General features: G+C 39.0%; 3 protein-coding genes across 3 annotated transcripts; 2 read left to right on the forward strand and 1 right to left on the reverse strand.

Annotated features, from left to right (window-relative positions):
- Positions 1-632: 632 nt before the first annotated feature.
- Positions 633-4587, forward strand: tmed2 (transmembrane p24 trafficking protein 2). The gene is made up of 4 exons (XM_038734763.1): positions 633-983; positions 2142-2334; positions 2908-3015; positions 3110-4587. Exons 1-4 carry the CDS (start codon positions 804-806, stop codon positions 3232-3234), a joined length of 606 nt encoding a protein of 201 aa, XP_038590691.1. The 5' UTR covers positions 633-803; the 3' UTR covers positions 3235-4587.
- A 2738-nt stretch (positions 4588-7325) lies between these two features.
- ddx55 (DEAD (Asp-Glu-Ala-Asp) box polypeptide 55) lies at positions 7326-18507 on the forward strand. Its single transcript, XM_038733807.1, has 14 exons — positions 7326-7528; positions 7651-7701; positions 9545-9631; positions 9717-9808; positions 11148-11210; positions 11542-11691; positions 14023-14212; positions 14299-14381; positions 15136-15267; positions 15349-15441; positions 15923-16037; positions 17359-17527; positions 17618-17904; positions 17998-18507. Exons 1-14 carry the CDS (start codon positions 7421-7423, stop codon positions 18175-18177), a joined length of 1800 nt encoding a protein of 599 aa, XP_038589735.1. The 5' UTR covers positions 7326-7420; the 3' UTR covers positions 18178-18507.
- eif2b1 (eukaryotic translation initiation factor 2B, subunit 1 alpha) lies at positions 18241-24612 on the reverse strand. The gene is made up of 9 exons (XM_038733808.1): positions 24333-24612; positions 24143-24244; positions 23899-24035; positions 21919-22035; positions 20529-20641; positions 20374-20442; positions 20221-20296; positions 18524-18649; positions 18241-18441 (listed from the first exon to the last, which is right to left on the reverse strand). Exons 1-9 carry the CDS (start codon positions 24343-24345, stop codon positions 18286-18288), a joined length of 909 nt encoding a protein of 302 aa, XP_038589736.1. The 5' UTR covers positions 24346-24612; the 3' UTR covers positions 18241-18285.
- Between the last annotated feature and the right edge of the window lie 1685 nt (positions 24613-26297).

Below are 26297 nucleotides of genomic sequence, written 5' to 3' on the forward strand. Positions count from 1 at the left end.
CAACTTTCACTCAGGAGCAAAAATCTGCCTTTAAATAAATGAAATAAATAATGATTTGACAATTATTGTGATAATTATCGATATCGAATTATAATTCATTTCGTGATAACGATTTTTGGCCATATCGCCCAGCCCTGTATGATCCTCACACTGAAAGGAGCTGGAAACAGGGAACGATTATCCCATCATGTAGACTTTATTCTCAACATTTCAACTTTATTTTCAACATTTCGACTTTATTATCAGAATGGTATTTAAACTTTATTCTCATCACATTGACTTTATTCTCAAAATGGTACTTCAACTTTATTCTCATCATGTTGACTTTATTCTCAAAATGGTACTTCAACTTTATTCTCATCACGTTGACTTTATTGTCACCATATTGAGTTTTTTCTTGACATTTTGACTTTATTCTCCAAATGTAAAATAAATCAAACATCTTCATCCTCTATTTTTTTCCCCTTACTGTGTCCCTAATACTCGTGATGGCATCAAACTAAAAGTATGATATCATGTACTGTGTTGCAGTATAATGTGATGATGCTCTGAACAGGTGCAAAAGTGAATCGGCTTCATTTTGACAGATCTTGCGCCGCGCACTCTCTTAAGTTTGGCCCTCGCCGTTCGCCGTTTAAGCCTGTACGTGGCAGTCAGAGAGCAGCTAAGGCTGATGCGGCGCCTCTCCTGCAACAATTCACTCATACAAACGGACATCCCGCAACCTGACAGGATATACTGAAGCAGGGACGCTCTTTACACAACCAGACTTGGTGTGACACCAGCTACAAAACACTTGTACCATGTTTACCCTGTCGGAGCTGGTTGTCTTGCTGGCCGTCCTGTCTGCCACTGCGTCCGGCTACTTCGTTAGCATAGACGCCCATGCTGAGGAGTGCTTCTACGAGCGGGTCAACTCCGGGACCAAGATGGGCCTCATGTTCGAGGTTGCCGAAGGAGGCTTCCTGGACATCGATGTCGAGGTGAGATATTTGACTGGGATAATAAAGCAGCCACCTAACATGAGGAAAATGTATTTTTAACTTAACCTGTCATTATTAGACAGAAGGCCGATGCTAACGTGATGCTAACGTTAGCTAGCGCCGCCTGTCCGCCTAAAGTCAGGTGAAACTAGCTGTAGTTGTCTGGGTTGATGCTATTACCTCTCTGTCGGATGCGAAACCGTCTTACTTTATAGATTATATTAGTCTGGCATGTATTGATTATATAATGCGTGACAATGGTGATTAAATTATTCATACCGATACAGGAAGCGTATAGCGGCGTTAGCATAGTTAGCTAGGTTATGCTAGCTAACTATGAATTCAATACGGCTTTTGAACGTGTATAACATGTTAAATGTAATGTTGTTGGTCCACTTTTGACTCGTGTGGAAGCGTTGCTGTGGTTCAAAATGCAACTGAGTGTCCTGTGTGCACGGATGTTGCTGCCATATGTTATAGCAGTCCTGTCAGTTCAGTTTATTCTCAAAACATTAAGAAATAATGCAGATTTGTAAAAAGGGACAGCCTTTTCAAGCTATCTGAAGCTTTTATTGAGGGGCCCAGACACTAAGCAAATGGTAGACATGTATTTGAAGTCCTAACATACTGTCTAGATAAGTACTATAAATAAATAATGCACATTCAATCTACAGTATCATTCCTAACCAACATACAGAAATCCCTAAGAGCTTAACTACCCTCATCATAACTACCAAGTGGTCCCAAATAAATCAATACATAAATCTAGCATTAGTTAAATAGGTCAAATACAAATAAAGACATTCAGCAAATGGAAAAATAACAGTACAATTTAAAGAAATTCCAGAATGGAAAGACTAATTTAAAAACTAGTTTAGTCTCCAGCTGTTTAGGGAATTCAAGCTTGACCATAATTAAGAAGTAACTTAAGTTTTTGTTTTGAATGATGACAGACATTTTAAAAGTATAATCAATTTCAGTCCACAACCACTGACCTCTGCAAACCACACTAAAGGTCATACATGTAAGTTTTGTGTTTTTTAGCTATTATAAGATGCTTTATCTTTGTTTCATATGTATGCAAGGTGGAGTGAACCATTTATGTCCTCATGCACCTCATGTTCTTTACTCAAGTATTGTATTTCTTGCGCCTGTCAGATAACGGGGCCCGATGGTAAGCAGATTTACAAAGGCGACAGAGAGTCCAGTGGGAAATACTCGGTGGCAGCACACATGGACGGAACCTACAAGTTCTGCTTCAGCAACAAGATGTCAACCATGACACCTAAGATCGTCATGTTCACGATCGATATCGGAGAGGCCCCTAAAGGCCAAGACATGGAGACGGAAGGTACACTAATGGCGATAATGTCTCTGTCTCTAAAGAGAAATTTAGAAATTCAGTATGTACTTCAGCCAATTCCCAGATGGCTCCTGCAGAGTGCATCTTTCTGTGTTCTGCAGTTGTTGATCTACTTTACTTGTTTGATAGTTTCTTTCTCTTTTTGACGTTATTTTGGGCACTCTCTTCCTCTTTGTAGGTGGTGACAGCTGGGATGGTAGGGCACAGGGCAGGCAAACTGCTGTTGTGAAATAGACTTTTGAGTTTGTGATGCACTGCAGAGTTTTCTCTTAACCAGTGATCCTTCCATAGTATAAACTAATATTGTGCATTTGATGGCATTTCTAATATACATAGGAAGTTTGTGAACGGTTTGACTGTTTGCACAGCGAGAACATGTAGAAACTGTACATGTCTCTGGTGATGGGACTGCACCACCTGCGACATGCGTCACAATCTTAAAACTGGAATGCATGGATTGCATACCTCATGCATGTTTTTTTTTTTGTTTGTTTGTTTTTTTTTGTGCACGACAACCGTGCTGTGTGGCCTGTTACTGATGATTACCTGTGCATGTTTCAGCCCACCAAAACAAGCTGGAGGAGATGATCAATGAACTGGCAGTTGCAATGACAGCTGTAAAGCATGAGCAGGAGTACATGGAGGTCCGCGAGAGGATACACAGAGCAAGTGAGTACTGAAGCAATAATGCCAAGAACAAGTTTGTCGTGTTAATTGTTTTAGTGTGATTTCACAAACTGCTTCTTCTTCTTCTTCTCTCCAGTCAACGACAACACAAACAGCAGAGTGGTGCTGTGGTCGTTCTTTGAAGCTCTGGTTCTGGTGGCAATGACACTTGGACAGATTTACTACCTGAAGAGATTTTTTGAAGTACGGCGAGTGGTGTAGTGTGATTAAATGATCCCTCTGTGTCCTCCACTGTTTTCTCCAACACCAAGACAGTTATTTACACTCTGGAAAGGAGACTGGCAGTTTTGAGTAAAGCCTACTTATGATTGGATCTCAGATGTTTTGTTCACCTGTTACCTATTTGGTTCCCTCTCAAAAAATGTAATTAGTGTTTGTTTGGAATGAATGGCCAAAACATTCTGGGCTTGTTTTTTTTTTTGTCTAACAGATTTTATTGTTTGATCATTACAGTTAAGTACCAATTACTAGCCAGTACAGTTTTGCCTGTTTGAATGACTGTGAGGCTCATAATTTTAAGTAAAGGCAGTCGGATGGAAAATAAATGCACAGAAAAGGACAGGCATGTGTGGAGTCCCCACAGGAGAATGTGGCTCTTATAAGATATAAACAGGACCCATTTTCCTAATATAAGAAATAAAAAAAATGCATTTGTTTTGGTCTGAGATGCAGGAGAATTTGTTTCCAGTGTCTAAGTCAGACGATGTCCTGGCAGATATGCGATATATTGTGTTAATGCTCTCAAACAACAAATTGCACTCCTGATGAACACATCGAACTATCTGAAGGACCTACATTTGGTCTTTAAGGGAAACTGTACAGCTTCTAGCTCTGTTTTATTCATAGCGATCCATGCCACGGGTGGGTGTAAACGGTGTGACTTCCTACGTAGTTCAGAAAATGACAACAGGCGAGTTGTTTCTTGGCCCAAGAGTTCACAAGTAAATTTTCTTAAACTTTCACTTAGCAGTAAGTCCTTGAAGAGCTGAGGCAGGTTTGGATTTTAAACTGATCTGTTTGGAGTGCAACTCCAAAGCAAAGTGTAGAGGAATACAGAAATACATGTTACATGTTGATTGCGGCTGGCTGGCTGGGTGGGGGGGGGGGGGGTCTGACACCTAATGACTGCTGTGTGCTTTAGTTGCTTCTACTATAGTTTTCTGTTGGGGTTGGGGATTTTAAATTATATGATTGTATACAATTTTGAACTGTTTATTTTTTTTCCTGGAGCATATCCTGTGACACGCAGCTTTTTGGATGATAGCTTTCAGATGATAATCTTCTACCATCATCTTTCCCCATGCAAGGTAAAGCTTATATCCAAGGCAGTAGCTTCACATCCAGCGCACAGCTGCAACATCTGACATGTTGCGTGTTACTGATTATGCTTCGGTTTTGTATTAAAAAACAGTCTTTGGTGAGCTCAGGCAGGTAAACTGCTCTGTACACAGTCTCTCCCTTTTTGTGATTACAGACAAATCTGATAAATGGATCTGTACAAATGTCTGTGGAAAAATGCCCCATGTTTCATAATAAATCCAATATTCTGTACAACTGCTTGGGTGCTTTTTAAACTGGTGGGAACAAAGTTTGACTGCAACGGATTAAAGCTCTTAAAGTACTGTACTGTTCTGAGGTACTCGTACTTCACTTGAGTATTTCTATTTTGTGCCGTTTTATTCTTCCAATCCACTACATTTCAGAAGGAAATTTCGTACTTTTTACTCGACATTACTTATTTTACGATTAATAATTTGGCCAGCTTATAAAATGTCCCAACAGTGTATGAAACGGTTTCACATCAACCAAGTGCAACAGTAAAATGCTGCTTATACATTATTGCATCAGTAAAAAATAGCGTATTATTGAGACCTGCTGATAATATTTGTGTACTTTTATTTACATTATGTAAGATTTTAAATGCAGGAGTAGTGTTTTACAGGTTAAGGGGCAGGCTTGTGTGTTTTCCGACAACCTGACCCAGTTGTTGCTAAACAGGAGGCACTTATGTTCAATTTTGTAGTATCATTGGCCATCAAAACATCTGTTTCACCTGTCACAGGAACCAGCATTTTTCTGGACCAAGCACAGACAGAGCCACACAAGGAGCTGCCTGCAATCAGGGAGTCCAGGATCAAAAAGAGCTTTATTGCCAAGTAGTGTTTTACACGCACAACGAATATGCTATGATGATTAGGTTCAAGACAAAGACAAAAACATACAATTGACATAAATAGATTTAAAACTATATACATATGGAATAAACAGATGCAAATTATAAAATAATTATAGAACTGTGTAAAAGAAAAACTGATCAATGTGGCAGTTACTTACATGTGTATTACTGTGGATTTGTATTGTCCAAACATATTACAAAATAAATATCTAATATGGCAGTATATATATCTGTAAAAATCGCACATCAGCTTCACCTACTACTTCTGTTGTAGTAATTTCTCTAAGCCAACAAGCCAGAACCAAAGACAACATCTGTTTATCTTTGAAAAGGAATTCATGCAGAGGTTTAAATCAGACAGCTTTGTTGCTGCAGCCGCTGAAGGCTTTAATGTCAGTCATGTAAAGCAGACCACTCAAATACTGTATCTCTTAGCTTAGCAGAGCTTCAGTTTGAGAGGCTGGAAAGACTGTGTGCAGCCATCGTGTACCTCTTTGCATACTCATGCAGCATCATTCAAATCATTACTCAAGCCCTGCAGAGTTTTGACTATGTGGATGCTGCTAGACATGAGTCAGCAACCATGACTAACTGGTTTGGGTTCAAGTTTGATGGTGAGTAAGCTGAAGGCCTTTTTTGCCTTGCACTTCTTCACGGCATACTACTATTATCAGCCAGATGGCACAGACTTTTTGCCAGAGAAGTCAACTCAAGAGCAGGTTAAATATGCCACCTGCGAACTGCCCTGTGATTATTAATGTGAAATCTCCTTAATTATTCATTATAACACCACCCCTGCTACATGAGGCAGATCATGATTGAACCTTATCAGGTGCTGTACCAGACTCTCTCCAGCTCAAGTCCACACTTCAGGCCTGTACTTCTATCAGCAGGACCACAATTATTGATACAGGTGAGCAGCAATCTTGTCAGGAAAATGAAAACAGCCTGCAGACTGTCATGGACAAGTCTGCTGAAGGAGGTATTGCTGCCACCGGCACATTAATTACAGATAGCTTAGCACTTCTCTCACTTCCAAATCCTTTACATTTCATCTCTGCTGCCACTGATGCAGACCTCTACTCCAGTGGTACTCAAACTTTTTCACGTCAAGGACCCCTAATGGGACACAAATTAGACCATGGACCCTGTTTGATAAGATTTTGTCCCAGGGTCATTAATCCCAATCTGATAGGATTGTCCATTAATTTTTATGTGCATGCCTTTGAATAAGTTGCAATGTAAAGCATACATGTATGTAAGATATACTTCTAATAATTAACAAAAAGAATATGTTGCTGAAAAAAGGGGAACCAATCAATTTGAAGATGAGAACAAAAAGGTCAAATAGGATTAAAGTCTATTGTATTGCCATAAAAAAGTATTTTGTAGTTTCATATCACTAATTGTTGTCTTACAGTTTTGGGGAAAACACAGTTCAGCATGAAGTAAGTGATCTGGTGGTGGAATATAACACATTACATTAACTGTACTTAAAAACTGTTTTGAATCACTTGTACTTTACTTGAGTATATCCATTTTCTGGTACTGTCTACATGTACTCCATGAGGCAACTTTCTACTATTTAATATTAACTACAAAACATATGAACAGTTTATAAAGCATGGTTGATGAACATTGATTACAATACACAACAGTACAGCATATTTAAAGCTCCTCCTCAGTTCAGTGTGTTTAAATAATTATTGTCAGATAATATATATATAATAAAGGATCTCCGACAGTACTATAATTGTCTTTATTTATAGAGCACATGCTTTCACAAGACAATAAAACACACAGAAAACAGAAAACAAGATACAGAAAAATACAGAAAATTAAAAAATAAATAAACCAGGAAAGGATCTCCTATAAAAGTTTGTTTTAAGACTGCCCTGACTGCAAACTCTCTGTCCCCTTTAGTTTTCAGTATTTAATACTTATACAAGTAAAATTTGTATGCAGTACTTTCACTTCTACTGTGGTACTTTTACCTTCAGTAAAGTACCTGGATTTTTCTTCCATGATTGCAGTATCCACTGCGAGAAAGAAAACATGTCTATGTGGAACGATACTCGTGACCACATCAGTTCCTACCCGGCTTGTAAACATCAGCGCACCCGGAAGTACGTGCAGCGTGGAGAACGAGGCGGCCCAGCGGCGGCTTTAATAACTTTAGTATAAAAATCTGCTTTAAGGTTAATTTCCAACATGAATAATACGACAGACGGGACGTGGGACAGTTTACCTGTTAAACTCAACGACAGCATTTTACTAACGCTCGAGGAACTGAAATTCACACACATGACACCTGTACAGGTAACATTAATACTTCATATAGTACTATATATATATATATAATATTATACTGTCTCTCAGGGCTATAAGTTAACTTACAGCAAAGACAGCACATCTAATTTATTATTATTTTGTCTTTCCAGGCTGCTTGTATCCCGCTGTTCATGAGGAACAAAGATGTGGCTGCTGAGGCAGTAAGTGTAACATACAAAGTACATTTAGTTATTTATAATATTTGAGGTACATATACTTTACTGGAGTATTTCCATGTTATGCTACTTTATACTTCTAAACCACTACATTTATTTGACAACGTTAGTTAATTGCTATATTATGAATACAAAATAGAAATCCCTATTATAATCCAGTGAATCCAGTGGTTGTACTTTAACAATATTTTGATGATAATACTTCTGTAAGTAACATGGAATTTTACTTGTAACAGAATATTTTTACACAGTGGTATTGCTACTTTTACTTCCACCACTAAATTTTACTATTTACTATTTACATAGTATAATACTTTTGCTTCACTACATTTATTTGACAACATTTGTTACTAGTTACTTACAGTAACAACAAATCAAGTAATAAAGTATGATATACCGTATTATTATAGATTAATCTACCCATTATTGTATAAATTAGTTGAAATAAGTACTTTGTGTACTTTTACTTAAATAATATGGACTTTTACTTGCAACAGAGTATTTTTGCTACTTTTACTTAAGTAAAAGATCTGAATACTTTATCGATCACTGAATTTAACCGGTTAACTGTAGCTAACGGTAACGTTTTTACTTTTACTTCTTCTTGTATAATTAATAAATAAATAAATCTAAAACAATATAACGGTTAACCATAAAGCAAATGTGTCAAACCTCTAGTTTGCCAGTTATAAGTCATGGATAAGAACATATTTTGGCATAGGTGTCATTTACACTGGGGACATGTCCCCGCCACTTTTTTAGAGCAAAATTTGTAAAAAAAACAAAAAAAAAAACAACAACAACACAAAAAGTATATAGCTTGCAGTTAAATAACAAATGAAAATGCTTTTAGAAAGGTTTATTTGCACATCAAGAAAACATGCAATACAAAAAAAAACAAATGTGCATTGTCCAAAAAAAAGTAACTTGCTACTGATTTTAAAATGATCCAAAAACGTGCAGCACCTGTCGCTCACTTTAACAACTTCTTGACACGGTTTCTTTTTGTCCAAGTTTTCCGTTCTCTCCCTTTGAACATGACAAAAGAGGAGGGAAGACTAAATCATGCCTACATATGTGTTGCCTCAGCAGGGATAATATTACGTGAGATTTACATAAATAAAAACATTTCCACCATAAATTAGTGCAGAAACGTTCACCAGAATGCAGGAAATAAAGTGATTAAAGATCAAAATTTCCTGGGGGAGGTTCCCCCAGACCCCTGCGCCTGTATATTTAGGCATTGACGATCTCTTTAAAACACTGTTTAAGGAACTTTTCGTCCCGTTCTTGTGAACCTAATATGGTGATGTCTCGCGAGCTAAGTGTCTCTTCACACCCCTAATCTGAGCCCCTATGTCAACACACCTTGTGTTTTGGTTTACCAGATTGTGGAATATCCTCCTCCAGCATGACTGTGGTGTGTTCTTAGCGGCTCTCTCGTTTTCTCACCACTCCAATAGACCGTATTATGGCTGCAACTAATTCAAGTTATTAGTCTATTATTTTCCTAAGCAACAACTGTGTCTATGAAATGTCAGAAAAAATGTCAGTTTTGTTAAAAGGTGATCTGTTTTGATATCTTGTTTTATTCAACCAGACGTCCAAAGATATTCAGATTTAATATGATTTACTGCGTGACAAAGAAAAGCATCATATCCTGACATTTTAGAAGTTGGAACCAGAATGTTTACTTGATAAATGATTAAATTGATGATCAAAAAAGTTGCTTTTGATTGATTAATTGTTACTAAACATCTGGACAAAAATCCCTTTGTATTTTCTTCAGTATTCTCTGTGCAGCTCACTAAATGTCACATCATTGCAGGTGACGGGGAGTGGAAAGACACTTGCTTTTGTCATTCCTATTATAGAACTGCTCCTGAAGAGAGAAGAAAAGCTAAAGAAGATGCAGGTAAGGATTTATCTACCTTGAACTGTTATATTCATGCTTTCAGATCTCCTGAGAGTGTTGAGCTTTAAATGGGTGTTTTCTGCAGGTTGGCGCCCTGGTGGTCACTCCCACAAGGGAACTGGCCCTACAGATCAGTGAAGTGATGGAGCAGTTCCTTCAGAAATTTCCACAGTTCACGTGAGTAGAGAGTCACTGAAGAGGACCTCAACTAAGATCTAAGACAATAATTAAATCTGACAGAGGTTTTTTTTTAATAGTACTTAAAGGGTAACTTTTTAACCTGGACCTTATTTTCACATGTTTTTGTGTCTTTGTGACTAATTGGGACAACATTTTTGGACATTGGTGCACTATTGAGTGAGCATGATGCAATTGACAGCAGCGGGACAGGGCTGCAACGTAATCCTTGCCGGCAATTGTGCCCCGTCAAAGTATGTCTACTGAAGAGGCTCAGATTGTTATTACAAGTGTCAACATTATGGAAAAGATCCCTACAGAGATAGACCTTTTTTTTTAAAGAGTTTTTTGTTAAACCAGAAACAGTCGCTTTATCGCTGTCTTCAAAGCCGCCAGACTCCCCTGACAAAAATGGTAATTTTACTTCTCCAGTCCACCGCTGCCTCAATCAGTTAGTTTGTGTTGTCGTGTTTTTAACCATTTAAAACACCAAATTGACACAGTAACACAAACAACAAAGTCACACAACAACACAAACTAACTGACGAGGCAGCTGTAGACCAGCAACTCCTACTGTATGTTCTGCAAGCTAAAATTGGTGTTTTTAATAATGGAGTTTGGTGGCTTTTATGACAGCGATATAGTGACTGTTTCTGGTTAAACAAAGAGGATCTTACTTTTTAAAGAAAGGTCAATCTCTGTAGGGATCTTTTCCATAATATTGTCAGACACTTGTAATAACAATCTGAGCCTGTCAGCAGCAAAAACAAGCACTTTAGTGGATTTACAGCGACGGAGCTAAGTTGCCTGCTAGGATTACGTTGCAGCCCTGTTTTGTTGCTGCCAGCTGCAGCACGTTTGCTCAGTACTGGACCAATTTCAAAAAATGTTGTCCCAATTAGTCACATAAATGCAAGAACTTGTGAAAATAAGGTCTAGGTTGAAAAATACTGAAGTTACCCATTAAATACTGTTAACAGAAGGTCCACTTGCTAGCTTTTTCCAGAGCTTTCAACCACATCTGTGGTGTTGGCTCAGCTGTAATCACCCATGACATGAGCTCCATACTTACCATAGGCTGTTGAACTCCAAAATCTTGCACCACCATCACTGATGAAGACTGTGAGGTGCTGTTGATAGTAGATGCTATATTAATAGCTGGAGACTTTGGTGTTACATCATGACCAACATTGCTTTACACCTTAAAGCACCAAAATCAGTGGTAATGTCAAAACCTGTTCTCCATTTGTGCTGAATTAACCTCTTCTTTTGTGTCAGTTAATCATGTTTCTGTTTTGTTTTCAGTAATTAAAATGCTTTATGTATGTTTTATTTTCAGGCAGATTTTACTGATTGGTGGCAGTAACCCGATAGAGGATGTTGAGAAGTTCAAGGATCAAGGGTACGTGATGGCATCAGTGTCGGTCACAAATAAAGCCGGACTGAGCTGTTTTAAGAGAATACTTCATTGTGTTGGGAAATACTCTTACTCTTATTTTTTTACTTTTGTAGAGAGCCAGGCTAGCTGTTTCCCTCTGTTTTCAGTCTTTATGCTAAGCTAAGCTAATCGTCTGCAGCTTCATTGTCAACGAAAAAAGTTAGAGTGGTATTAATCGTTTCATCTAAGTTAAGGCAAGAAAGTGAATAAGCCTCTTTTCAAAATAAGAGAAAAGAAACTCAGACAGTAACGAGTGTTTCCCTCAACGGCTTACATTTGCGCTTCTGTGTTTCAGGGCCAACATTGTGATTGCGACACCGGGCCGCCTGGAGGACATGTTCAGGAGGAAGTCAGATGGTCTGGACTTGGCCAGCTCAGTCAAGAGTCTCGATGTGCTGGTTCTTGATGAGGCCGATAGACTCCTCGACATGGGTTTTGAGGCCAGGTACGGAATACTAGATAGCCAGATAGGCACTTTATTCATCCCCGAAGGAAGACTGCTGTTTTGCAGTAGCAGCGGTTTACATAAAATAAAATAAAATCACAGTTTCAAAACGCACATGAGGTAGGAAAACATGCATGAGGTAGGTTAAAAAATACATTAAAAATATATATTCGTACAAACTATTATACATAGATAGACTAAAAAAGGCTAAAGATAGGTCTCTGACTGTGTCTGTGCAAACGAGCGTAGAAGGATGTGTATTGTCATTCAGAAGAAGTCAGTCTCCTCTTCCTGCCCAGAGGGAGTCATTGGCTGAATCCCAGTCTCCACACTCAAAGACTTTGAGGCATGTTCCCGGGCTTAGGGCTGTCCCACTGTCATATTGCCAAGTCTTTTTGACTTTTTGGGCCCTTTTTTGTGTACTTTCTGTATGTATGCATCTCTGCAGACTTTGCCATCGTTCATAGCGTTGCGATGTGTTGAACGCGGGGTTACCAGGGCCTGCAAACAAACAGGGAAGGGGCAACTACATGAAAACAGAAGTTTACATGTAAGTGTATGAAGTTGTTTTGATAAAAATTAGTCAATTGATTATTTGACAATGACCTCTTGTCCACAGCTTCAAATAATCAGTTTACCCTGCAAGAGCTTGGAACACATTCAAACCAGACAGTTGGCCCCTTTAGTGCCTGTATGTAAAAAATGTTAAATCTCAAACCAGATATGTTGAAAAGTGCGGCGCTGTCCCATCATACCATTTCGGGCCCTTGCAGCGTCTCACGCTTCAAGGTTCAGTGTTGAAGTTTTAGTGGCATCTAGTGGTGACATCTATGTAAGAGGACCTATGTAGATAGAAATGGTTCATTCTCAGTTAATAAAACCATAACGGTTCATTTTATAAGGTCTTTATACACCACTGAAAACATAGTTATGGATATTATATTGCATTTCTGTATGTCTGATCCTCCTAGATATTACACACTGAACCTTTAAGCACTTCCCAGGTAACGTCAGCTAAGTCTGTAAGGGTTCAGAGTTTAGGCTTTAGGGTGGAGATTGGGATTGGGCCATTGTTTATGTTAATTGCAGAATCACTTCTTGTAGCGGCCCTTATTAATGCGGAGCTGAAGAAGGGCATTTCCAAAACTAGACCCTCACCACTTGTACTTCGACACTGAGCGAACTCTGGTCGGAGTCACCCTCACAGCCAAATCGAGCCCCCTAACCCGCCTAGGGTATAAATACAGCGGCCAACTTTCGGACAAACTACCCTCTCCCCCAGCGTAAATAGGATCTGACGCTACCGCTTTACTCACTGCTATAATATGTGGATCAGCTAAACAACAGTCGTGTTAAGATTCAGGATTGATGTTGAGGAAAAGTGTGTTTTATACAATAACGAAACTGAAACCATTTGGTTTATAAACAGCCATAAAATAAATGCCAAAGTATTCTAGAATATTTCTTTAAGACTATGACTTAAGATATTTACGAAAAATAAATATTACATTCTTTTATTAAGATTGATATTCGTTGTAAAAGAAAAGCCTCTTTATCTTAAATGAACAATGTTACATTCACAAATACACCATTTTGAAATGAATCAAACATTATATTGAAGCATTATATAGTCTGAACAATTTAAAACAGATAAAAAAAAATGTATAAAGACTTAACTATTTTTCTTCAATGCCTTTGTTGCTTGTTACGTGATCCCCCTGTATATCTAGTTGTGTCATCTTCTATTATTCTGTCCTTTAATGTCGGCTATTTTCTTTTGGCTGAAGATTTTCGTAAAAGATGATCATATTTTTAATTAAACACAATATAACCTTTGGGCTTCGTTGTTAACCTGTGAACGGTGATATGAAATGTTAGTGTAGTTTCGGGAATTTAAAAATCCTACATCTTAACTGTCTAAGTCACACGGTACTCACATTTCAAAGAAAGGTCCCCCGTCGTGCAGCAATGGGTGTTACACACCTTCAACAAGCCGGCATCGGTGCTCACTCGCCATTGTTTAATAACCCGCTACCACTCCGCCCTCATTGGTTTCGGATGGTACTCAAGAGACGGCTGCAAAGAAAAATGTAGCCTCAGTCTTACACTTCCAGTGCAGTTCATTGTCATTTGAATACCCAGTGTCTGTAGCCCTCCACCTCTTCTCCACAGATGTAAATGGTGTTCAGATTAGTCCACAACCAGCTCCTCCTTCTTGGCCACATTTAAGGTCTACATCTTTATGTTGTTATGTGAAACGAAATGAGGTGTTGTAGGTATTTTAGGTCTTTGCGCCGCTAACAGAGCGTGTGTCTGTGTTTGTGTATCCAGTCTGAACACCATCTTGGGCCACCTGCCCAAACAGAGGCGTACAGGCTTGTTTTCAGCCACTCAGACCCAGGAGCTGGAGAAGCTGGTGAGGGCCGGCCTCAGGAACCCAGTACGCATCACTGTCAAAGAGAAGGGCGTGGCTGCCACCGCCGTCCAGAAAACGCCCTCTAGGCTCTGCAACTACTACACCGTGAGTAACAGCTCAGCCTGATGCCTGTTTCACACCAGTCAGCCCCAAAATTTAAATTTAAAAGCATTCTTATGTTTCCATTTCAGATATGTAGATCGGAGAACAAGTTCAACAGCCTGGTGACGTTTCTAAGGCAGCACAAGCACGAGAAGCATCTGGTCTTCTTTAGGTATGTTAAGCTGGGCAGACGCTGGATGTTTTAAAGCATCTTCATCTTTTAATCAGCGGCCAAAATATGCAACATATAACAGAACCCGCAGTTGGACCACATCCTCAAACACAAAAGGAAAGTCAGCAGTTCTACTATGAACAGAAAGTCAGAAGAGAAAAAGAAAAGTGTGGAGGCGCAAGTTCAGTTTTATATCACAACTACAGTTTTATCCACAACATGCCAAAATACTACTCCAAGTCTACTCTTCTGGGAAGGCTTTCTACAAGATTTTGAGTTTGAGAGTTTGTCTGTGGGCATTTATGCCTGTTCATTAAGAAGAGCATTTGTGAGGTCGGACAGTAATGGTTGATTTGCAGTCTCCGTTCTAGTTCATCCCAAAGGTGTTGGAAAGGGTTTAGATCAGGGCTCTGAGCAGGCCAGTCAAGTTCTTCCACACCAAACTGGGAAAAGCATTTCTTTATAAAGCTGTGTTTATGCACGGGGACATTGTCATATTGAAACAGGAAAAGGTGAAACACAAACTGTTGGAAGAACTAATGTCTAAAATTAAGATAATTAAGATAAAAGAACACACCATGAAAAAACAGTCCTTAACCAAATTTCCATATTTCCATATAGTGTAAATACAGGGTGACCAATTCGGGGTTAAAATCTGGTTTAATCTGTTGTATGTGCACAGCATTATGCTTGAAGTTTTTTAGTCAGGTCTGCAGTTACTGACTGAGACAACCTCATGCTATCTCATCATCAGTACGTGTGCGTGTGTGGAGTACTACGGTCGAGCTCTGGAGACTCTGGTCAAGAAGGTCACCGTCCACTGCATCCACGGCAAGATGAAAAATAAACGCAACAAGATCTTTGCAGACTTTCGGGCCCTGAAAAGGTGAGATCTGGTTTTGTGTGTGTGCAGAGGTATAGTAAATCTGGTTGTGTGTGACTTTCTCATCTTTGTGTTATGTCACAGTGGGATCCTGGTGTGTACAGATGTCATGGCCAGAGGCATCGATATCCCCGATGTGAACTGGGTGCTGCAGTACGATCCTCCCAGCAGTGCCAGGTGAGAGAGCAAAAACTGAGTCTCTGAAACCTACAGAACTGGGTCTGAAAGGTGAAAGTTATATATTCTGTATTTCATATGATAAAAGTGACATTTTTTAAATAATTTATTTAAAAACAGTTCACAAATGTACAGTTTCATTCTTTATAGAGGGTAAATAATTTCCAACTGGTCAATAGTTTTTATCAGACGTTACTCAAACTGGAGTAAATGGAGCATTTGTTTGGGACTATTTTCAGCAGTGTTTTTGCAGGTCCCGAAAAAGTCTAAAATTGAATCATCTGAATTTTAGGCCTTAAAATGTCTTCAAGCCGATTTTGTCATGTCTTGAAAACTAATTGGATTAATTATGTCCTAAGATGTTTAACACATCCAGATGTGAATACCAGAAAATGCCCTGCTAAGCCCTAATTTTAAGAATGAGTAATAAAATAAGTGTCATGATTTCTAGTTGTGGTTTTTCTTTTTGTCTTTGTCTCAGTGCCTTTGTCCATCGATGTGGACGTACAGCTCGTATTGGTAATCAGGGAAATGCCCTCGTCTTTCTGCTACCAATGGAGGAGTCCTATGTCAATTTTTTATCCATCAACCAGAAAGTGAGTTTCAGTATTTTGCACAATTCTCTAAAACCTGAGTTTACAACATTCAGTCAAGTAACACAAAAAATCAGAGGAAACCATCCTTTTTCTTCCTGCTCTGAATGGATTGCTAAACAGAGCAAATGTATTAATAAAGTATAAGGCGAAAAGTATTTAGAGTGTCTTCAGGGAACGAGAAGATTTCCGATATAGAAATCAAAATAAAAGAGTGCGTCATCTGTTCCTTAAACCCATTGAATCAAAAGCATAGATTAATAATCAGCGTCAGAAAAATACTAAAACATGTTTTAGTATTTAGTATTTCTTTATATATGTCCTCTCCTGCACATAACAGAGTGACCGTCAGCCTCTTACAGCGGTGTATTAATTTGCAGAGGGGTGGACTCCCGTCATAAACTTTGATGACTTCAGACTCAACTTGGACTTCAACACCAATGACTCAATATTTAAAAAGTCAGTTAATTGTCCCTCATTTCCTGAATCAACTAACGTTAACTCTATTCATTCCCAGCAAGTCGACACTAATGCCAGTTGGAAAAATGACACCAAAGATAATTTTCTTCTTTGTGTGGTAGCCAAAACAATGACTTGATTAGGACTCAAACCTCAAAGTTTATTACTTGACTCAGGATTTGCCTGTCTCGACTTGGGACTTGAGTGCAAAGACTTGGTCCCACCTCTATTAATTAGACTGTGCAAGTTCAAAATTGTTAATACATCGTTTATATGCGAGGATGAATCCCCAAGGATGTATTTTCATGTAGAACTTGTGCTTTAACAATCAAATAGCAAGACTTTTTTTAGTCTATCAAGTACAACATATGGAATATACGATATTGTCACTATTTTTCTGATCAGAAATCGAAATGTTAACTCCCATCCAAGATGACAGGAAATCTAATGTAAAACCATTACTGGCTGGCAGTAAACATATAGTTATACTGTAGAGAATAATGCAGCTGAATGACTTTTGACAAACTCCACCCCTCTCTTCCTTAAACACCAAACATAAAAAAAAACTCCATTTGAAACAACACATTGCTGACGGAGATATTAGATCGTACTCTGCATGGAGTAATGAATAATTCATGAGTTTTATTTGATATCGGCATTATATATCAGGCATCAGCCGCCCTGCTCTCTAAATATCGGCATCGTCTATCAGTCGACCACTAATTGATCATATTTCAGTATTTATTGTGGACGATTACTGAGAGACTTTAAATCTGGACTCTGGATAAGAGATTCAGCTAAAACTGAGAAATGCTAAATTTATACCAGCACTTATAAAGGACATGTCTTTTTGTGATATCCCCAGTGCCCGCTGCAGAAGATGCCCCCTATAGGTGATGTTGTGGACGTGCTGCCCAAAGTGAAGGCCATGGCTCTGGCAGACCGTGCCATGTTTGACAGAAGCATGAGAGCCTTCGTCTCCTACGTTCAGGCTTACGCCAAACACGAATGTAGTCTCATCTTCAGAATCAAAGGTGAAAACAGCCGCTTTACATCGTAGATCCAAATCTGTAGTATGCATGAAACACGTAACATAACATTTTGTGCCACATTTGTCTGTCTAGATCTGGACTTTGCCTCCTTAGCCCGCGGCTTTGCCCTCCTCCGCCTGCCGAAGATGCCTGAGCTGAGGGGGAAAACATTTCCTGGTTTCATTGAGACGACAGTAGACACAGAAACCATCCGCTACAAGGATAAGAACAGAGAGAAACAGAGACAGAAGATGCTAGCCGAGCTGAAAGACAGGCCTCCCCTTCCCAGAAGGACGTTCGTCAAGAATAAGGCCTGGTCTAAACAGACGACCAAGAAGGAACGCAGGAAAAAGAGGGCAGCCAAGAGGAAGCACGATGAGGTATTTGCGTCCATTGAACATTGTGATAAAACCGAGTGTGTGGGTGGGCTGAATTTATTTATAGCTCTGCTTTTATCTTTTCTGTGTCTGCAGGGCTCTGATGTGGAAGATGAAGACATGAAAGAGCTTTTAAATGACACTCGCCTCCTCAAGAAACTAAAGAAAGGGCAAATCAGCGAGGAGGACTTTGAGAAACAGATAACAAGTGATCCAAAGTCAAAACACAGGACAGAAGGACCGTCACACGACAGCTCAGAGAAGGAGGACGTATGATCAAACGGCTGTATTCCACTTTGTCCGCGTGAAAAGTTCAGTTAAATCCACAGCAACACCTTTTGACATTTGTTCACTTTTTCATTTATTGAAAGTTGTGAGGCCCAGTTATAAATAAAGCTTGATGAGTTCATCGCTGACAGCAGACGGGGTGAGGACTCCCAGGTCGGTGAAGAGGAGGGTGATGAGGGAGGGAGGTGTGTAATCGATCATCGGATGCTCCTCTGACAGGTTCTGTGAGGTCTTCAGGGTATCCGCTTTGTACTGTGGAGATGAGAAGGACACATGTAAAGAAATACCCTGAATAAAAACATAAGTCAAGATATTAAATTCTCTGACCTCTTACCTTAAATTTATCTGGCACGTCCTGCTGGTTGAGCGGATAGAGACGGACAAATTTGAAACTCTCTGCCACGACGTAGAAGGGCTTGTTGTGAGCTTTAGAGCACACGGCCATCTGATAAGTGCCAATCTGCAGGAGCAGTGGGGGAAATATTTAGGTGTCTGTATCACAAGCGATATCAGTATAGATACAGTATGTGAAACACGGGGCCCGTATCAAAACGATTAGTGGGTTATAATACAGCACATCGCTTATCAGGTCACATGGAATTGCCATTTGTCCAAATCCTGCTCTCTTGACAGCAGGGTTTACTACCAGTCTACTAGAGCTACAACGATTAGTTAATTAATCCATTAGTGGTCAACTATTAATTGAATCATTTTGAGTAATTTTTAAATAAAGTTGGTATAAATGATCTGATCCCAGCTTCTCTAATGTGAATGTTTTCTGGTTTCTTTACTCCTCTGTGACAGTAAACTGAATATCTCTGGGTTATGGACAAAACGAGACAGTCGAGTGACGTCGTCTTGAGCTTTGGGAAACACTGATCGACATTTTTCACCGTTTTCTGACAGTTTATGATCCAACAACAAATGGATTAATCGTGAAAATGATCGAGAGTGAAATGAATCGTTTGTTGCAGCCCTATCTACTACTGACAGCAAGCTATTCCTTTTTTCATTTCTGACAAATGCACTTATTGTACTTTGGACAAAAGCGTGAGCTAAAATGTAAACTTTGGGCTTTAAGGAGTACTACACCAATTTATCATCAGTCTCCTGTAATATTTTCAGAATTCGACTCGCGGTGAACAGTTTAGAACCAAATTGCTGAAAAGGTTATTGTTTTTTTTCCAAATTTTCATTCTTGCAGAACCTGCTGCCTGCATTACCCACGATGCAACTTGATCGCCAACAGTTAGGTCTGAGATTATAATGTGTTTTGGAAGTAGCTGCTAATGTAGTCTGCTGCGGGCTCCAGAGCTCTGGTGAGCTAACGTCTTTCTAACTCCACACCCACTTTTTAAAATTTCAAACTTGCCGTCTTCAGCTTAGACCGACCAACGCTGACTCAGCTGACATCACTTGAGGACGTTCATCAGATTTCACACAGCTACAACACTAAAGGCCAACTTATACTTGTGGGTTCAATCTATACAGACACGCACCTCCCCAAAAATGTAACTACACGTCGCGGCGACGTCGCGGCGACCTAGACAGCAAGAACTCAAATTTCCTCCTGCCTCCAGCGGTTTAAGGGTCGTACACACATCTTCTCCAACGCCTTCTAACGTTCCTGCGTTTTAGTAATTGGACTAAAAGTAACTGCTGATCAACATCAATCAGCTCCGACTCCAAAACGATCCGCTCACTTTGGGTCGCCATTGTTCATAGTAGTTGTTCACCAACGAAGAAGAATACAGTCAACACAGTGCATCATAGAAACCCACCGCCAGCTAGCATTCTGAATGAATTTTAAATGGTCACGGCGGCACGTAGCCTACGCCGTCTGCTACAGCAGTAGTACTCCCAAACACCTGTAAAAACACACACTTCATAGCTGGGTTGGAAAACAAAGAGTTAACTGGGCCAGTTGATAACCAGCTTTTTGACACCAGTGATCCAGAATCCACCAATGTTAATCCAGAGACTTGGTTGAGCTTGTTTTGTGATACAGGCTCCTGACTCACTGAAACACACCTTGTTGATGATCCCTCCGCTCTCAACAACTCCCTCTGCACCGACGATAACTAGGTCTACTTTCTCCACGACATACCTGTAACAACAAATACACAGAGCATAAATGCTACTGAGTTTACACTGACAATGTGTGATGATAATAAATATATTTACCCCACAGCTGCATCCAGGACTACTGTGACTGGAACGTTGAGTTTCCTCAGGGCTTCTGCCATCTGTCGTCTGAATAAAAGAAAATCTGACTGAATGAGTGTGTGTTCACCCTCAGAATGAAACCAGGACGCAGTTTACTGCCACTATTCACTCACCCGGCTGAGTCAGGCTGCGATTCAGTCACATAGACAGAGAAGCGTTTCTTCTCAGCTGCAGCTTTTTCCAGCACCCGGAGGACGACTCTGGAGTACGAGTGAGTCAGGATTTTCTGTGAGAGGAAAATTTCGACGAGAAGGGAAAGTCATTTGTTGCCTAAATACTGTACGTACAAACGGTGCACTCTGTGTCTGCCTGTATCTAAGCTGTGGCCAACTCACAACTACGTGTCTTTCTGGAGGGAAATAATGACCTTCAGTTACAGCAGTCAGCTCATAGTACAGTAGCTGCCACTGTGGATGATGTTGCTAACCTGCTTAATAACAAGACACTGTGCAGTACTGTTTGTAGATCTGTCCAAGGCTTTTGTTAGAACATTTTGTTAAATAAGTTGCTTTCATTTCATTTTGTTTACAGCTGGTTCAAATCAGACCTTTCAGGTAGAGTTCAGACTGCTTGTGTCAATGGGGATAAGGTGTCCCACAAGGATCAATATTAGGCCCCCCTGGAATTTACGTTAAAGTAGTTAATTTGCTACTTCCTGGATGATCATAATTATTTTATTTTATCCCATAGAAACTTAATTAATTGAGCCATGATATGTTAATATTGCTGTTTGACATAAAAGACTACAGCAAATACATGAAAAAGGCCCTAAGGCATTTTTTAGTTGCTGACTCTGGGAAGGTGGGAGAAACATCCCCAAAACTCTTTTTTTAACTGGTCATATTTGTATTTTTAGATTTTATTTTCAGGCTTTCTGGACTTGATTTGCCCTCCGAGGAACGAATAAAGTATTTTGAAATTAACTAATGATGTGTATTTTCCAACTGATCAATGTCAGTTTCTGCGCTGGTGACACCATCCTGTATGCAAGACAGAAAATAATTTAACAATGCACTGTACTGTCTACACGGGATTATGAAGATAAGCTTTATGGTAACGTTGATTTTGCTCTATAAATAATGATTATTATTACTTTATTATGAGCATGCTCCTGCCACTTCCCTTGTTTACCACAGTGCGGTTTGATTCATAACTGCAGGGATGTGTAACGTCCTTTGTCGAGTTCAAAGTGAACCACCATGACAACAGATCACAGAATATGTTAACGCTCCTCATGTTAACTCTGAGGAAAGACAAACTGGTTTCCAGTGACATGCACGTCACTACTGAAATTAACTGCAAAACAAACTGAAGTTAGAGACACTCATTCATCTTAGGGGCTTCAAAGTTATACTCAACTATATTTTTAATGATTCTTGTCTTGTATGTATGTAATTTGTTCTCAGGTTTCTTGTAAAAGATTTAGACTTTCTGAATTAGTAAGACTTAACCAACTAACATGAGTAAATACGTGGTAACAATGACGGTGAAACAAATACTTACAGCGCCGTCTTTGATGAAGGTGTGACAGAGCTTAGCAACCTTGGCCCTGGACATTGAGATCTTCTCTAAAAACAGTTCTCCTCTCTCCTCCATCACCTTCTTACAGCGAGACAGATCCTGACACACGGAGAAACAAAAGATAGGGTTTTCCTTGTAATAACATATTGTTGAAAGTAGAGACATAATAATACTCTCACTGGTTCTCCTGTGGTTTTTAGGAGCCAGTACCTAATTACCTGACATAACTGAGACGCCTCTCAATCAAGCACACATGTCCCCAGAAATACTTCACTTTAGGCCAACAATAAAAGATTCTCAGGTTTTTAAAAATACTGAATCCAAATTCCCCAGCAAAATCTCACTCACCTGAACATGATTTTACTAGCTCCAACCAAACTCTGTACAATTATTTTGAGTATTTAAAAAAACTACACAAACTGTTCAAGTGAACATTTTCTGTCCTTAAACCGGTCTAAGAGTCTTAAAATCACAACATATTTAATTTAAATATGTTTTTCAATGAAAATGAGAATAATTATGTAAAAATGATAATTTCCCCTAGTATCGTTTTGCAACCGCATCGTCAGTCAAAATAATCGCAATTAGATGTTTTTAAAAAATTGTTCAGCCCTGCTTCACAGCTAAATATGTAATTATAGTGAAGAAGACCAAACCGCTTGATAAAAACAGACGTATTATAAGATATTTAGTCTAGAAAATATCAGAATCAGTTTTATAATATCTGTGATATTTGTGTTCAGAAGTGCTGCATTAAATATATCACTGTAAACCATGTTATCAAATAATAAAAGCATTGTCCAAGAAGCCTAGCTATAAAACATGCTAAATATTAATTTACCATATTGGTGTAGTTTAGGCCCAGTTTCCACTGTGAGCTCATGTGTTTGACCTTAATGGTTGATAGATATTTATGTAAAATTTCATGACTTGCAGTGTGATGGGATTGAAGGTTGATATTTATTTAACTAGCCTATTAGTTTTATGACATTTTTAATTGATATCAGGTGGAAGCGTCATATTTTTACATCTTTTAAACACCGACACACTGTGATGAAATCCATGAAATGTTATTGTCCATCCATCTCTAGTATGTTAAAAAGGTGTTTTTTTTTTGTTTTTTTTTAAATCACAAAAGTCCCTTCATGTTACTTTTCCTCCACCACGGACCAGCAAGGAAACAGTCCAGGGAACAAAAAGAAGCAATTCTGCAGTAAAAAGAATGAGTTTGGAAGATATCCACTTGATTTGGCTTATTCAGACTGCTGAAACTGCACATTATTCCATCTCCTACATTGGAATTGCACTTGGAAATGATCTCTTCTGGTTTTTCTTTATGGTCAGAACATGACAAACAGTGGATCACTTATCAAATCTGAGGTAGCTCATTCAAAACTATTATGCATGACAATAAATATCTTAATAGAAAAATTAAGTACGAATTTGTTCGTGATACAAATGAATTAAATCAAACATTTATTGAACATTTGTTATTGAGGAAAATTATATCGTGCACCCTGTTGTTATGTACATGTAGGCATGTGAGTGTTGTTTTAAGATACACCAGAACCAAAAAAAAGCTAAATTCTCAGATTCCAGCTTCTTAAATGTGATTATTTAATTGTTTCTTTCCTCCTCTCTAACAGCAAACTAAATATCTTTGAGCCGTGGACAAAACAAGACATTTGGGGAACAACATTTTTCACCATTTTCTGACATTTTATTGACCAGAAAACTAATCGTTTAATCGAGAAAACGATCGTCAGATTAATTGATAATGAAAATAATGGTTAGTTGCAGCCCTAATAGTACATAAAAGAGCAGCCAATAATCCTGTAACCTGTAACATATTCTTACCTACAAGTGATTATATATTTAATAGTTTAAATACACCTGACATGTGCATATAATCATCATCATCATCATCATCATCATCATCATGCAGCCCTGTGTCCTACACACCTGGTGCTCCAGTGATGTGAGAGTTATGAAGCGCAGGAAGAGCTCTCCTCCTGAGGACACGGCCACGGAGGAGTCCACTCCTGTCAGGCAGTCTATGGCCCCCGTCAGGCTCTCCCTCATGCCCTGGATGGTTTCCCCTGAGGGGGACAGGGACAGCTGGTCAAACTAGGTTGTGGTTCACTAGAATCACAAGGTGCTTTGCTCATTACGGGTAAACACAACACGATGCTGGGAATGAACACACCTTTGTCTCTCTTGAGGAATTCTAGCAGAGTGCGGATAGCGGCCACAGCAGAGGCCATGTCCGGGTCTTTCCTCATCTGAGCCCTGAAGTACTCCACCAGCTCTGACCCGGGACAAAGTAAAACACGGTTAATATCAGCGCCACTGAACACGAAATATGACAGGAAATGGGGAAACTAGAAACAACTCACCTTCTTCATTCATCCTGAAACACGCAAGAGAGTCTAAAAAGCCGCAATACTTAGAGTTAAAACAAACACCGGTGGATATTTAGTGAATTCAGTCAGTCCACGATTTGTTGACACCTTTAACGAGTCTGTGTTTGACAGAGAGCCGCTGACTCCGCGTCCCTGCAGCCTCCGTTCAAATTAAATTATACGCACAATCCCAAAAAAAATAAAAAATCACACTTTTCAGAGAGCTGCCACAAAATACGCGTTTGAGTCTATGTGAAAAGTTTTATTGCCGCTTTATTGCCGCTATTTGCAGAGTTGCACTGCGTTAGCTCATCTCCCCCAAAGAAGCTGCGTGTTGACGTGTCGCGAAGAGATGACGTAGGACGTTTTTCCATCCCCAGCGGCGTGCCGCCTTCACGTGCTGTCGGGAATATCGACGGGAATTTGAGCACTGATGAATTTGTTGGAGGCTTGTGATTTTTGTAATTTAGGCAGGGAAACATTATTTTGTTCGCATTTTATTTATATTTTTTATTTACGACGTAATATAAACATTTAATTAAGATACGATTAGATATTCATTAATCCTCCATAGGGGCAATTCTTGCAGCACAGAGAAATGTAAATAACAAAAAAGTAAAGTTTAATGTAGATGTATGAATAATATATATACACTGCATACACAATCAATATATAATTAACATTCTACGTAGGAGTAAAAATATATACACGCTTTATGAACATAATATACAATCAATATACAAATACCAATACCAATAATAATAACATAACAACTATGTACAATCCAATAAATTCAGAAAATAGAGTCTGTCGTTGGATGCTGTGGCCTTATGGAGTCTGATGCTCACAAGTTTACCCAGTTTGTTGGCACCACAAGACCCGAAAGAGCAAAGAAGATAACACTGGCCACTACAGACTGGTAGAACATGTGTAGCAGTAATTATCCATTACGATGTAGTTGTAAGCAGATTTTCTAAAACTAAATGAGGACAAGACAGAAATTCTTGTGGTTGGCTCTAAGACACAGAAACCAATTATTTCTAATAGACTGCAATGTCTGGCTGTGCAGGAAAAGAGCGTTTTCAAAAACGTGGCTGTCCTGTGAGTTGGATTTTAAATCACATTTTAACAGTGTTACAAAGGTCGCATTTTTTCATTTAAGAAACTTTGCCAAAGTCAGACCCCACCTTGCCTTGGAAGATGCCAAAAAGTTGTTACATGCTTTTGTTTTTCCAGGATTGGATTATTGTAATGCCCTTTTTACTGGTATACCCAAAAAATATCTTAATAGGCTACAACTAATTAAAAATGCGGTAGCAAGAGAACACATTACTCCAGTTTTAGCTTCTCTCCACTGGCTAGAATTGATTTTAAAGTTCTTTTACTTGTTTTTAAAGCACTTCGTGGTTTAGCACCTTCTTATCTATCTGACCTTTTATCAAATTATGTTCCAACTCGCTGTCTCAGGTCCTCTGATGCTGGTCTACTTAATGTCCCAAGAACAGTAAAGCAGCTTTCTGTTATTATGCACCAATGGCTTGGAACAAAATCCCATCACAAATAAGAGAAGCAGCCTCTCTTGATAGTTTTAAGAAGCAGCTAAAGACCTACTTTTATGCTTTTGCTTTTAACTGATTATAGTTGTTCTTTTGCTTTTAATTGATCACACATATTGTATTTATTTCATGGCTGCGACCCTTTCCCAGTTTTAATACCTGTGTTTTTCTGCTTGTGGATAAACTACACAGTGTGAGACTTCAAGGTTTCTTAGTGACAAAGTACTTTCTGCAGTTTTGAAACAGGCCACCAGAGGCCAGCATTGTCATTTTAAATTTCTATTAACTTTATTTCGATGCAATCGTGTGCTTATTCTGGATTTTTTTTCAAGCTGTAGAGTAAGTAGACTACAAATGCTAAAGTTAATATCATCATTATTATTATCATTAAATTAAATAACAT

This window comes from Micropterus salmoides, unplaced genomic scaffold (genome assembly GCF_014851395.1).
Source record: "Micropterus salmoides isolate LMB-PRFRI ecotype aquatic unplaced genomic scaffold, ASM1485139v1 Ms_hic_scaffold_20, whole genome shotgun sequence".
NCBI lineage: Eukaryota > Metazoa > Chordata > Actinopteri > Centrarchiformes > Centrarchidae > Micropterus > Micropterus salmoides.